A 15,000-nucleotide genomic window follows, 5' to 3' on the forward strand; every position below is an offset into this window, starting at 1 on the left:
TAGGGTTGTAGCTTGGCTAGTGATAATAATGATAATGATAATAATAATGATGATAATAATAATAATGATGATAATAACCAATGTTTTTGAAGGTACTTCATATACTCTTTATACTGAAAAGTATTTCTAGGTTCTGTTATGATGTGGTTAGATATATATATCTATGTCTATATATATACAGTATATATATATATATATATATATATATATATATATATATATATATATATATATATATATATATATGTGTGTGTGTGTGTGTGTGGGTATATCTATCTATCTATCCATCTATATATAAATATATATATATATATATATATATATATATACACATATATACATATATATTCTGTGAGAGAGAGAGATAGAGAGAGGGATTCCCGTCATAGACTTGCTAAGTACTAATCATTTATCTAAATGGAAGGTAAATATATAATTAGAATTTCACGAGGAGTCCTTTCGTCCCATAACCATTATTCTTATTACAATAATCGAAATACACAAAGACAGTACGAAAACAAATGCGTTTTACTAGGCCTATGAATTTACAGTTCAGTTCAGAGGCCCTTTGCATCAATAGGCGTAGGAGGAGATGATGATTATGAATTTACATTTGTTGCAACTAAACCTTATTTACATCAAAATAATATTGACTAAGAAACAAACAAATCTTAAACGTAACTTATCCACAACACTAAAACAACTTTCTTTCACTCACGCAAATTGTGGTGGCCGATGTGGTAACGTCCCTGACTGGTGAAGGCCAGACTGGAGTTCAAGTCCCTCTCAAACTTTGGTTGCTGCTACCTCACCATCCTAGTGAGTTAAGGATGGGGGTTTTGGGGAGCCTATAGGTCTATCTGCTGAGGATGGGGCGTTTGGGGGATCCTATAGGTCTATCTGCTCAGTTAACAAATGCCATTGCATGGCCCTCCTTGGTCCTAGCTGTGATGGAGAGGTGGCTTGGGCGCTGATCATATGTATGTATGGTCAATCTCTAGGACATTGTCCTGCTTGATGTCACTATCCCTTGCCTCTGCCATTCATGGGGGCTTTAAACCTTTAAATCAGACTGATGCACACAGACTGGCATGAACTTTTAATCTCGAGTTGGTTATATGTCAATTTATCTACCGTCACTGGTTTCCCTTATACGATGGAGGGATTCCTTATCTGGGATATCTCTAAGGGAAGCCCGCGCGCGGGAGTGAGGAGTGAGATAGAGAGAGATAAAGAGAGATGAAGAGAGCTTCTCAAGCCGAAGGTCTGCGTTGCTTTCCCCTCATAATTCAGTTGGTTCAAAGGAAGCCTTAACTGTTTGAAGGTCAACATTTCACTCTTTATGAAGTATTATCTTATATTTCGTTATTAAAAGAATTTATTCTATAAGTATTAAAGATTTTACCACGAGTAAGATAAGAAGTAGATAGCTATTTTTTGGAGTTTCTTGGACAAATTTCGATTTTATGAAAAATCTGGATTCAAATATGCATACGTCTACATTATTTCCTATATCCTTTCATGATCTTATTGAAATTTGAGTCAGGTTCTTATAGAAACAAGAGTCCGTGTACTGGAATTCTTGATATTTTATTTGAATTACATGAAAATTTGGCTTTCTAACAACAGTTTTATATATGGATCGGACAGTAAAGAAGAACTACCTTATAAGCTCTGATCAGCCAATCATTTAAACTATCTCCACCAGACTACGTTACCTCAATTATAATCCTGTGAACTCCTAGTGTCTCTTAGTTCTTCAACCCCTGATTCACTTTTATTGTAGCCACAACAATCAATTCTACAAGCGTTATCTGCCTTATACTGCCCCTTTCAATCCTTGTATCACTCGACTCCGTCATCTACGATTGACAAATTTCATAAATACCCTCAATTGACGCCTTTATATCTGACAGCAACTCTTCAGTTATAGCTTTTGTTCAACGGAATAAATGTTCATTGCTTCTCGTTGCACTTAGGTGCAAACCAAAATAACAGCTCCTCCATCAGCATACTTTAGGTCAACCAGTTGGTGTGTAAGATGTTTTTATGTGGGCGGGTAACATCTGATGTTAAACGTGCTGCCATTCATTCAGTATTCCTTGTTTATAGGTTTAAAGGTCGCTCATGAATGGCAGAGGCAAGGGACAGTGCCATTGCCTTAGCAAGCAGGACAATGCACTAGAGACTGACCGTATATTATACGATCAGCGCCCAAGCCTCCTCTCCCACCCAAGCTAGGACCAGGGAGGGCCAAGCAGTGGCTGCTAATGACTCGGCAGATAGACCTATAGGCTCCCCAAACCCCCCATGATTAGCTCACAAGGATGGTAAGGTTGCAGACACTAATGGCACTAACGAGTCTGAGCGGGACTCGAACCTCCGACTGGCAAACACCAGGCAGAGACGTTACCAATCAGGCCACAGCAAGCCTAATCTTCTTCTGCAAGGTTTTCCAACAATATTGTGGCTCTACCTGGCTATGACGTAGTCTAGTATATGCCATTGCTTTGATCTCTGATGGAAGTTGTGTTTCTGAGCTTGTCCTGTAACTAGAATATTGTGATTGTAATGAAGAGATCGTATTATGGAAAGTATGAGGTCATTAACGCTCATACTGTTTGTCCATGATGTCCTGTGACACATCCCACATATCTTTAATTTTTCAAGTATGGAAATGGAAATCTCCCAGTAAGACTACTTTGTCAGTTCTCTTGGTGTTTTGTACCACTACATTAAGGACGCAGTATATGCTGTTTTTAATCGTACCATATGCATATTACGATCATCGTCTAAGGTGCCACTTTGAATTCTCTCTCTCTCTCTCTCTCTCTCTCTCTCTCTCTCTCTCTCTCTCTCTCTCTCTCTCTCTCAATGGGGTAATTTCTTTACTTACAAAATAGCAAATACATGGAACAGACTCCCAGCGGATGTAGTAAACACTACACGGTAAACGTAACTCTCTCTCTCTCTCTCTCTCTCTCTCTCTCTCTCTCTGGATTCATACTATTAACTGCTGAATCGTGGAAGAAACTCTTCAGTAAAACTCACATAACATAGCTCGTTTCATACACTTACCAAGAAGGCTCGTCAACAACCAGTCAAAAGCCCGCCCATTAATGGCATGGGCAAGGGACAGCGACATTGCCCTATCGAGCAGGACAATGCCCATATATACATATGATCAGCGCCCAAGCCCCCTCTCCACCCAAGCTAGGACCAAGAAGGGCCAGACAATGGCTGTAAATGACTCAGCAGATAGACCTATAGGCTCCCCCAAACCCCTCATCCTCATCTCACAAAGATGGTGATGTTGCAGCTATCAAAGGAACTTAGGAGTTTGAGCGGAACTCGAACCCTAGTCTGATGTTCACTAGTCAGGGACGTTACCACATCGGCCACCACAACCCCAAGCACTAATCCTTAGCATATATATCAAGGTCTTTCTTTCCTTTCTGTAATAGTCACAATGACTTCTTAACTTTTCAATCTATTCATATTTTGTATACTCGGTCACTCAAAGCAACACTTTTAATTTATTACTAGATTTTTATATTTTTCTGCTTTACAGTTTTAGATTTAAGCTTCAAAGGGCCTTACACAAAGTTCTCATAATCGTTACTTATTTTTTTAACTTGAAGTCATTCTGTCCAAAAATCATGAGATGAACGAATTTCCTTGCAGCCAACAGAAAGCTTTGATCTTTATTTTCTTGGTCAAGTCTTGTTCTCTTGTTAGCTGCTATCCTTTCATGATATGTATAGTAAAATATTATATTTTTGCTGCTACAAGATGTAGATGATTATCCTTTCTGTTTAGCTACCTAATGATAACAATAGTATACAGACATACCGGGTACTTAGAATGCTTGTAGAATATTTTTAACTGCTACAAGCTGTAGATTATCCTTTCTCTTTAGCTACCTAATGATAACAGTAGTAAAGGCATACTTGGAATGCATGTAAAATATATTTTTGCTGCTACAAGCTGTAGATTATGCTTTCTGTTTAGCTACCTAATCATACTAGAAATATACATACTTGGAATGCTTGTGGAATATATTTTACTCCTATAAGCTGTAGATTATGCTTTCTGTTTAGCTACCTAATGATACTAGAAATATACATACTTGGAATGCTTGTGGAATATATTTAACTGCTACAAGCTGTATATCATGCTTTCTGTTAAGCTACCTAATGATACTAGAAATATACATACTTGGAATGCTTGTGGAATATATTTTTCTGCTACAAGCTGTAGATTATCCTTTGTGTTTAGCTACCTAATTAGAAATATACATACTTGGCTTGCTTGTAAATCTCCATTTCAGTGTAGCATTCGTATTCCAAACATTTACCAAGAACGATTTCTTCCAGGAAAACAAAAGGCAGTCCCAGACTCTGGAGAGCCGTACCAAAGGAGCAGACGTCTCGCCATGAATCAACTGTGTCGAGTTTGCGGAGAATTGGCTGCCGGCTTCCATTTCGGGGCCTTCACTTGTGAGGGATGCAAGGTAATGCCCTCAAAGGGGGGTGGGGTGTTTTCAATATATCATATATCAAGCCATTGTTCTCTAGTCTAGGGTAGTGCCATAGCCTCTGTGCCATGGTCTTCCACTGTCTTGGGTTAGAGTTCCCTTGCTTGAGGGTACATTTGGGCACACTATTCTATCTTATTTCTCTTCCTCTTGTTTTGTTTAAAGTTTTTTACAGTTTATTTAGGTAATATTTATTTTAATGTTGTTACTGTTATGAAGATATTTCATTTTCCTTGTTTCCTTTCCGCACTGAGGTATTTTTCCTGTTGGAGCCCCTGGCCTTATAGCATCCTGCTTTTCCAACTAGAGTTGTAGCTTAGCAAGTAATAATAATAATAATAATAATAATAATAATAATAATTCATTAGATTGAATCAGTGCCTCTTTTCAACCACATTCATCTCTTTAAAAGGATATACACGTTTGAATAGAAGTTTGGAATTATATTTAATTATTGTAATTCTTTTATCTTTCTGACAAACAATGGTGACTATTGTCATATATTATCCGAAGGCAGTATCTGTCTCTGGCAAGTTATGAATACTTCTAACAAAGATTACGTTTTATTTATTTTTTTATTTTTTTTTATTTTAGATTAAATCCTTAACAATTTAGCAATTTATATTTATTTCTCGTGAGGAATTTTTCATGGTCTTTCTAGCACTTATAAAAAAAATACACATAATATACTATTATTGATTATGACTCTAATGAAAATAAAGAGCATATGTAGGTAGTATACTGATAGATAGATAAATAGATAGATATGTGTGTCTGAGTGGGGGATACCTTAATGTGGTGAAAGGGTTTGCGTATCGCCATGATCAGCAAGGCTGTTCTTGTCATGGCCACCCATACTGAGTTGGTTAGCTGTGAGTGATCAGACAAAAGTCTCCCACCATCAACAATCCGCAGTAGGCCAGCTTGGTAATGAAAGCTGGGCCAAACCCCAGACATGAATAAAATCATGTCTAAGGCCTTTGTCCTGCAGTAGACTAGAGGCGGCTGCATTTGTTGTATGTGAATATATATATATATATATATATATATATATATATATATATATATATATTATATATATATATATATATATATATGTGCGTGTGTATATTTTAGTAAACACACACACATATATATATATGTATATATATATATATATATATATATATATATATATATATATATATATATATATATATGTATATATATATATGTATATAAATTATATATGTGCGTGTGTATATTTTTGTAAACACATATGTATATATACTGTATATATATATATATATATATATATATATATATATATATATATATACAAGGGAAAGGAAACAAAACAAATAAGTTGTAAACATGTCTGTTTTGTTTCCTTTCCTTTGTATATATATATACATATGTGTTTACAAAAATACACACACACACACACACACACACACACACATATATATATATATATATATGTGTGTGTGTGTGTGTGTGTGTGTGTATTTATTAACCCCATATGTATGTATATAAAAAGAAAACAAAACAAAACAAACAAGTTATTAACAAAGTTATACATTTCCTGCTCTCACCATATTTGCAAGTGAGCCTCGGCTTTTCCCGATAGGTCCTACTTTTGACAAATACTGGCAGTACATGCGAGTACCAACGACTACATAATTTATTAAACTTTTTTTCAGGGAAAGGGACTGGAACACCGACAAAGAAATATGGATGTGAAAGGAAGCCTTGCGTTCCCCTCTTAGTAGGTTACCATTATTTTTTAATATGGTATATCAGTGTGTTCCTACGTCTTGAGACGAATGTGCCTTAGATAAACTCTTAAAATTTTGCATTGAAAAACTGTAAAAATCCTGGAATAAATATTGCCGGGGCAATTTACCGTTTTAGAAACGGATATATTGACGTAAAGATGTTATATTACGAATGTGCCTTAGATAAACTGTTGAAAATTTGCATTAAAAAACTATAGAAATCCTGGAATAAATATTGCCAGGCATTTACCGTTTTAAAAACGGATATATTGACGTAAAGGTGTTATATTACGGTCACCAACCCGTAAAAGATAATAACAACGTAGGGTAAAATTACGGCCGCCTGTATTTTACTGAAATACGGTTGAGAACAGTATATTTTTACGGAGAATTTATGGATGTCCAGCTATCATTCGTTTCTTTACAATACCTTTTCTTCTATTCGCCTGTCAAAGTAACATTGACTGTGAAAATAATTACTAAGAATTGAAAAGCCCATTAAATAGGAAGGTAATCAGTGAATTTAAAAAAAAAAAAATGATCGAGGATTTTTAAAACACAATATGAACGGAAGGAAGTAAGATTTTTTATGATCCCTTTCATATATATTTCGTTATTATTATTATTATTATTATTATTATTATTATTATTATTATTATTATTATTATTAGTTAAGTTACCACCCTAGTTGGAAAAATCAGGAATGTTATAAAGCCCAAGGGCTCCAACAGGGAAAATAGCCCAGTGAGGAAAGGAAATAAGGAAACTATAAGAAAAGCTATTAACAATTAATATAAAATATTTTAAGAACAGTAACAACATGGAAATAAATATTTCATTTAAGCTATAAAATTAAAAAAAAAATCAAGAGAAAGAGAAATAAGATAGAATAGTTTGCCCGGGTGTACCCTCAATTAAGAGAACTTCCTTACCCCAAGACAGTGGAAAACCATGGTACAAAGGCTATGGCACAGATCATAATCACTAATTTTATTATTATTATTATTATTATTATTATTGATTGCTAAGCTACAACCCTAGTTGGAAAAGCAGGATGCTATAAGCCCAGGGGCTCCAACAGGGAAAATAGCCCAGTGAGGAAAGGAAACAAGGAAAAAATAAATATTTTAAGAATAATATCAAAATAGATATCTCCTATATAAACTATAAAAGCTTTAACAAAACATGAGGAAGAGAAATTAGATAGAATAGTGTGCCTGAGTGTACCCTCAAGCAAGAGAACTCTAACCCAAGATAGTGGAAGACCATGGTACAGAGGCTATGGCACTACCCAAGACTAGAGAACGATGGTTTGATTTTGGAGTGTCCATCTCCTAGAAGAGCTGCTTACCATAGCTAGAGAGTCTCTTCTACCCTTACCAGGAGGAAAGTAACCACTGAACAATTACGGTGCAGTAGTTAACCTCTTTGGTGATGAAGAATTGTTTAGTAGTCTCAGTGTTGTCAGGTGTATGAAGACAGAGGAGAATCTGTAAAGAATATGCCAGACTATTCGGTGTATGTGTAGGCAAAGGGAAAGTGAACCGTAATCATAGAGAAGGATCCAATGTAATACTGTCTGGTCATTCAAAGGACCCCATAACTCTCTAGCAGCATTAGAAAACAAAAAAACACACACACACACAAGCTTACATTTCACAAACAGCCTCCAGCCGTTAAGTGTTTCTTTGGCGTCTTAAAACTTTTTTTGGAATATGTTTTTTTTTTTTTTTTCAAATTTGTGCCATTAAAAAGAATAGCATTATGAGAAATGGAAAGTGAATAATGAAAATTTCGTAACAGATTGATGTTGAGCGTCTGATATCTATTTTTCTTCTAAAACAACCGAACAGGAATTATGTGCAAAAATAAAATTCCGTACTCGAGTCATAATCTCTAAATATAAAGGATTATAAAATTACCTTTCTTTCTGACAGTCTTTCTTTCTTCGGAAAGAGATATCTATCAGAAGATCCAAAATTACCTTTAGTTTTTGCAGTCCTTCTCTCTACAAAAAGTGATATCTATCAGTTTAAAAATTACCTTTAGTTTTTTTTTTTTTTGCAGTCTTTCTCTCTACGGAAAGAGATATCTATCTGAAGATCTAAAATTACCTTTTGTGTTTGCAGTCCTTCTGTCCACGAAAAGCGATATCTAGTAGAAGACCTAAAATTACCTTTCCTCCTAACAGTCTTTCTTTGTTCGGAAAGAGATATTTAGTAGACCTAAAATTACTTGTCCTTTTAACAGTCCTTCTTTGTCTGGAAAGAGATATCTATTAGAATATCTAAAATTACCTTTTGTTTTTGCAGTTGTCGAGATATTTTATGAGAAGATCTAAAATTACCTTTGGTTTTTTGCAGTTCTCGTGATATTTTATCAGAAGATCTAAAATTACCTTTTGGTTTGCAGTTCTAGAGATATCTATCAGAAGATCTAAAATTACCTTTTGTTTTTGCAGTTCTAGAGATCTCTATCAGAAGATCTAAAATTACCTTTTGTTTTTGCAGTTCTTGAGATATTTTATCAGAAGATCTAAAATTACCTTTTGTTTTCGCAGTTCTTGAGACATTTTATCAGAAGATCTAAAATTACCTTTTGTTTTCGCAGTTCTTGAGATATTTTATCAGAAGATCTAAAATTACCTTTTGTTTTTGCAGTTCTAGAGATCTCTATCAGAAAATCTAAAATTACCTTTTGGTTTGCAGTTCTAGAGATATCTGTCAGAAGATCTAAAATTACCTTTTGGTTTGCAGTTCTAGAGATATCTATCAGAAGATCTAAAATAGTTCTAGAGATCTCTATCAGAAAATCTAAAATTACCTTTTGTTTTTGCAGTTCTAGAGATATCTATCAGAAGATCTAAAATTACCTTTTGTTTTTGCAGTTCTAGATATATCTATCAGAAGATCTAAAATTACCTTTTGTTTTCGCAGTTCTTGAGATATTTTATCAGAAGATCTAAAATTACCTTTTGTTTTCGCAGTTCTTGAGATATTTTATCAGAAGATCTAAAATTACCTTTTGTTTTCGCAGTTCTTGAGATATTTTATCAGAAGATCTAAAATTACCTTTTGTTTTTGCAGTTCTAGATATATCTATCAGAAGATCTAAAATTACCTTTTGTTTTCGCAGTTCTTGAGATATTTTATCAGAAGATCTAAAATTACCTTTTGGTTTTGCAGTTCTAGAGATATCTATGAGAAGATCTAAAATTACCTTTGGTTTTTGCAGTTCTCGTGATATCTATCAGAAGATCTAAAATTACCTTTTGTTTTTACAGTTCTAGAGATGTCAGAAGATCTAAAATTACCTTTTGGTTTTGCAGTTCTAGAGATATCTATGAGAAGATCTAAAATTACCTTTGGTTTTTGCATTCTCGAGATATCTATCAGAAGATCTAAAATTACCTTTTGTTTTTGCAGTTCTAGAGATGTCAGAAGATCTAAAATTACCTTTTATTTTAAGTCCTTCTCTTTACGGAAATAGATATCTATCAGAAGATCTAAAATTACCTTTTGTTTTTGCAGTTCTAGAGATATCTATCAGAAGATCTAAAATTACCTTTTGTTTTTGCAGTTCTAGAGATATTTATCAGAAGATCTAAAATTACCTTTTGGTTTGCAGTTCTAGAGATATCTGTCAGAAGATCTAAAATTACCTTTTGGTTTGCAGTTCTAGAGATATCTGTCAGAAGATCTAAAATTACCTTTTGGTTTGCAGTTCTAGAGATATCTGTCAGAAGATCTAAAATTACCTTTTATTTTTGCAGCCCTTCTCTTTACGGAAATAGATATCTATCAGAAGATCTAAAATTACCTTTTAGTTTGCAGTTCTAGAGATATCTGTCAGAAAACCTAAAATTACCTTTTATTTTAAGTCCTTCTCTTTACGGAAATAGATATCTACCAGAAGATCTAAAATTACTAAAATGACTTTTTGCCTTCGCAGTCCTTCTTCGGGAGAATGTACAACAACGTCTCTTCCCTGGGCGAATGCAAAAACGAAGGCCGCTGCGTCATCAACAAGAAGAACCGAACGACTTGCAAGGCTTGTCGTCTGCGCAAATGCCTCATCGTCGGCATGTCAAAGAGCGGCTCGAGGTGAGTCATTTGCTTTCGGGAAACGATGATAAGGATTTTGTTGATTTTTTTATGATTATTATGATTTTAATGATTTTTATGATTATTATGATTTCAATCATTTTTTATGATTGTTATGATTTTAATTATTTTTATGATTGTTATGATTTCAATCATTTTTATCATTCTTGTGATTTTAATGTTTTTTTATTAATATGATTTAAATAATTTTTATAATTATAATTTTAGTAATTCTTATCATTATTGTGATTTTAATAGTTTTTATGATTATTATGATTTTAACAGTTTTTATGATTATTATAATTTTAATCATTTTTTATTATTATGATTTTAATCATTTTTATGATTATGATTTTAATGATTTTTATGATTATGATTTTAATAATTTTTATGATTATTGTGATTTTAATGATTTTTATGATTATTATGATTTCAATAATTTTTATGATTATCATGATTTTAATAGTTTTTGTGATTATTATGATTTTAATTATTGCTGATTTTAAGCTATTAATATGGACATATTTCAATGTTGTTACAACTCTGATTTTTTCATATTTTTATGATATAATTTTATAATTGCTGATTTTAGGTCATTAATCTGGACATACAATGTTGTTATAACTCTGAATTTTTATTTAAATTCTTCGGCATGTCAAAGCGGCTCAAGATTAGTAATTTACTTTCGGAAAACAATGACAATGATTTTCATAATTTTTTTTTTATTATTATAATTTTATGATTGCCGATTTTAGGTTATTAATATGGACGTATTTCAATGCTGTTACAACTGAATTCTTTTTATAATTCGTTGTTATGTCAAAGAATGGCTTTAAATCAGTAATTTGCTTTCGAGAAACTATGATAATGATTTTGATAATTGTTTTTATGATTATTATAATTGCAGTGATTGCTATTTTATGTTATTAATATGGACGTATTTCAATGTTGTTACAACTCTGATTTTTTTTATTCTTCATGTCAAAGAGCAGCTTGAAATCAGTAAATTGATTTCGGGAAACAATAATATTAATTTTAATAATGGTGATGATTATCATAATTCTTATAATTGTTGATTTTAGGCTATTAATATGGACAGATTTCAATGTTGTCGCAACTCTGAAGTTTTTTTTTTTTTTTTTTTTTTTTTTTTTTTTTTTTTTTTTTCAAAAAATCTTTACCTTAATTTTATCTTCATTAAATTCCTCCAATTTATTGTAACTTAGAAAGAAAGTTTTTTCACTTTACAGATACGGTAGGTCAAACTTTTTTTTAACCCAAAATACGTTTACTTTCAGTTTCATCTTTATAAAACTCTTCTGATTTATTATATCTGGGAAAACAATTTTTTTTTTTTATTTACAGATACGGTAGAAGGTCTAACTGATTTTTCAAAATTCAAAATATTTTCACTTTCATCTTTAGCTTCATAAAATTCTTCTAATGTTTTATAACAGGTGAATGCATTTATTTTCTCTTTACAGATACGGCAGAAGATCAAACTGGTTTAAAATCCATTGCTTGCTCCAAGATCAAGCTTTTCCCTCACCCAACGAGAGCAGTGAAAGCGATCTCACCATACAAAATGCAAGAATAAATCTGCATGACCTTTCCTCAAAGGTCACTGAAAGTAAGGTCGACCACGAGACTGACCTCACAGACGATACCCATCTCAGTCTGAAAGAAGAGAGCGATCCAGAAAGCCCAGCTCTGAGCAGTCCAGAATCTCACGTCTCGGATAATTCCCTGGAAATATCCCTGGAGCATCGAGAGACTCCTGTAGGCTCACCCTTGTACCCGAAACTTGGCTCAATCTTACGCACAGCTTCCGCGTTAACAACGCCAAGTTCACCTTATTGCCGACTATCTTTGTATCCTTATTTATATTCGATTTTGAACATCGCGACGCCCCCCTTTTCAATGCCTTTACAAACACCCTCCCATTATCAAAGTCATTCCCCGAGAGTGACGTCACCGTTCCAGACTGGTGTGAACATCAACGATTGTTTTCAAGTTTCCAGCTCTGACAGTGACAACCCACATTCGCCAACCCTGGAAAACCTCTCTTCATATCCCCCCTCGTTTGGAAAAGATAAAAACCCTCCAGTGAAAGAGGAACCGGATGATAAAGTCCTTCTGGAAGCGAGAAGACACGACTTAGTAGCAATGACTAAAGACCTTCACTCTTCAGTGGATGAAGGTTCGTCCATCGGAATCCTGGAATCTCACCCGTCATCTCATCCGTCTCTTTCGGAAGATGAAGCGGATGAGCAAAGGGAGCCGATAGACCTTTCAGTAAAGCGAAAAGTGACCCCCTGGCACAGACAACCTGAAGAAGTGTCGCAAGCTGAGCCGCATTTGATATCCTATAACATGAAGGTGATGGCTTCTGCTATCAGTCCTGGAAAGGAACAAGATTTCACTAGTCCCATTGATCTATCTTTAAGTTTTCTGCAGTCGTAGAATGAAAAGTGAGAAACTGTAGTTCATTTCAAATCAAGATATAGTTGTCCATACCTCTTAAAACATTATTAAAACCAGAATATAATTTTCTACACCATTTTAAAACCTGATTAAACCCAAAATATAATTTTCCACACATTTTAAAACCTGAGCAAATCCGAAATATAATTTTTTTTACTTTTTAAAACCTGAGTAAACCCGAAATATAACTCTTTACCTTTGAAAACCTGAGTAAATCCGAAATATATTTTGCTTTACCTTTTTAAACCTAAGTAAACCCGGAATGTAACTTTCTTTACCTTTTGAAACGTTATTAACCCAAAATATATTTTTCTTTACATTTCAAAACCTAAGTAAACCCGAAATATAACTCTCTATACGTTTTAAAACCTGAGTAAACCCAAAATATATTTTCTTTACCTTTTAAAACCTAAGTAAACTCGAAATATAAGGTCCTATACCTTTTAAAACCTGAGTAAACCCGAAATATAACTGTCTTTACCTTTAAAAACGATATTAACCCAAAATATATTTTTTTTTACCTTTTAAAACCTGAGTAAACCCGACATATAATTTTTTATACCTTTTAAAACCTTAGTAAACCCAAAACATTTTTTTTAAACCTGAGTAAACCCGAAATATAATTTTCTATACCTTTTAAAACCTTAGTAAACCCAAAACATTATCTTTTAAATCTGAGCAAACCCGAAATAATGACTAGACCATATCCTTGAATGCATATTCGGATGAGCTTAGCTGGGAAAATTCAGTGCGGCGGACAAAAAAGGGGGCCAAAAATAAAGACGTCATTTAGGAAATGATCCACGACCCGTTAAACTGGCAAAACAGTAAATTGCTTTTCATTGTTGTACAAAGCTGAAGTGAAAATACTGTCCTTCAATTAAAGATAATGAAGGTAAATTACGAGGGAAATTGCCCTTCGCCGTTGTGCAAGTTGTTTTATACGCCAAGGACTCGCCAGAAGATGTAGGTAAGTGAGGGAATTGATAAAAAAAAACAATTAAATCTCGATAGGATGGCAATGACAACTTAGCATGATGTAACGATGTGACCTAAAATGAAGGATACAGGTAAACAGAATGGAGGATGGATGTTAGTGTTATAATTTCCTATGTTGATTATTTAAATTGTAAGCCTCTATAAGTCATTAGAACCTAGATATATGTCTACACTGTTAAAAATTTGCCGTAAAAACACGGTAAAAATACTTGAATCAATTTTGCCAGGTATTTATCGTTTTAAAAACGGATATATTAACGTTAAGGAGTGATATTACGGTCACCAGCCCGTAAAAGATGATAACAAAGTAGGGTAAAAATTACGGTCGCTTTTATATTACTGAAATGCGGCTGAGAACCGTACATGTTTACGGAGAATTTCCGATTCAAATTACGGGTTTTTTAACAGTGTACTGTAGGCTCTATAGCCTTTGAATATGCGGCCCCGAGACTATACAACAAGGTCCCACTATACATTAGAAAGACTCAAGATATTAAGACTTTCAAGAGAAAACTGAAGACTTTCTTGTTCTCTAAGTGCTTCGATAGTGTGGATTTGACAATAAACGAACAATATGCGGTGTGAAATGCTGAATGCCTTGGAATGAACATGATAAAATGACTGTGGAGGTCCTTTAAGAGTAGTGTTCCCTGCTGTATAAGACCAGAAAAACAGTCCTGTAAGTAATATAAGTTAAAATCATACATAAGGAAAGACCTGTGAATGCTTATTGTGTGTCGTCTACAAGGAACAAAAACGTGATTAATTCTTTAATTATAAATATCTTAGGTTTCTATTGGACGGCCATCTAGGACATACCTAAATGGTTCATCGTATATACTTTTGTGATGATCCTTAATTTATTCTTTATTGTGATAAAGTAGTTTTTATGATAATATCAATTATAACTGTATGTCAACAATTGGTTTGTAAAATAGTTTCTTTTACAACAGTCAGGGAAGCTTTACTTTGTACTATCCCTAGAAACCTACATAACAGTGTTGTGGTGGCCTGTTGATAGCGTCCTTCCCTGGTGATTGCCAGATTGGTGTGCGAGTCCCGCTCAAACTCGTTATTTCCTCTGATCGTTGCAACCTCACCATCATTGTGTGCTAAGCAT

The 15,000-nt window shown here is 33.7% G+C and overlaps 1 protein-coding gene across 2 annotated transcripts in view; it reads left to right on the top strand.

The window, feature by feature from the left end:
* LOC137655853 (zygotic gap protein knirps-like) overlaps positions 1 to 14,045 on the top strand; it is a 59,368-nt gene extending 45,323 nt beyond the window's left edge. For both annotated transcript variants that reach the window (XM_068390032.1, XM_068390033.1), the window contains exons 2-4: positions 4,377 to 4,513; positions 10,246 to 10,397; positions 11,882 to 14,045. In XM_068390032.1, the coding sequence (XP_068246133.1) occupies positions 4,436 to 4,513; positions 10,246 to 10,397; positions 11,882 to 12,860 (1,209 nt within the window). In that variant the 5' untranslated portion in view covers positions 4,377 to 4,435 and the 3' untranslated portion in view covers positions 12,861 to 14,045. The remainder of the gene's footprint in view (positions 1 to 4,376; positions 4,514 to 10,245; positions 10,398 to 11,881) is intronic.
* Positions 14,046 to 15,000: the final 955 nt, after the last annotated feature.

This window comes from Palaemon carinicauda, chromosome 16 (genome assembly GCF_036898095.1).
Source record: "Palaemon carinicauda isolate YSFRI2023 chromosome 16, ASM3689809v2, whole genome shotgun sequence".
Classification (NCBI taxonomy): Eukaryota; Metazoa; Arthropoda; class Malacostraca; order Decapoda; family Palaemonidae; genus Palaemon; species Palaemon carinicauda.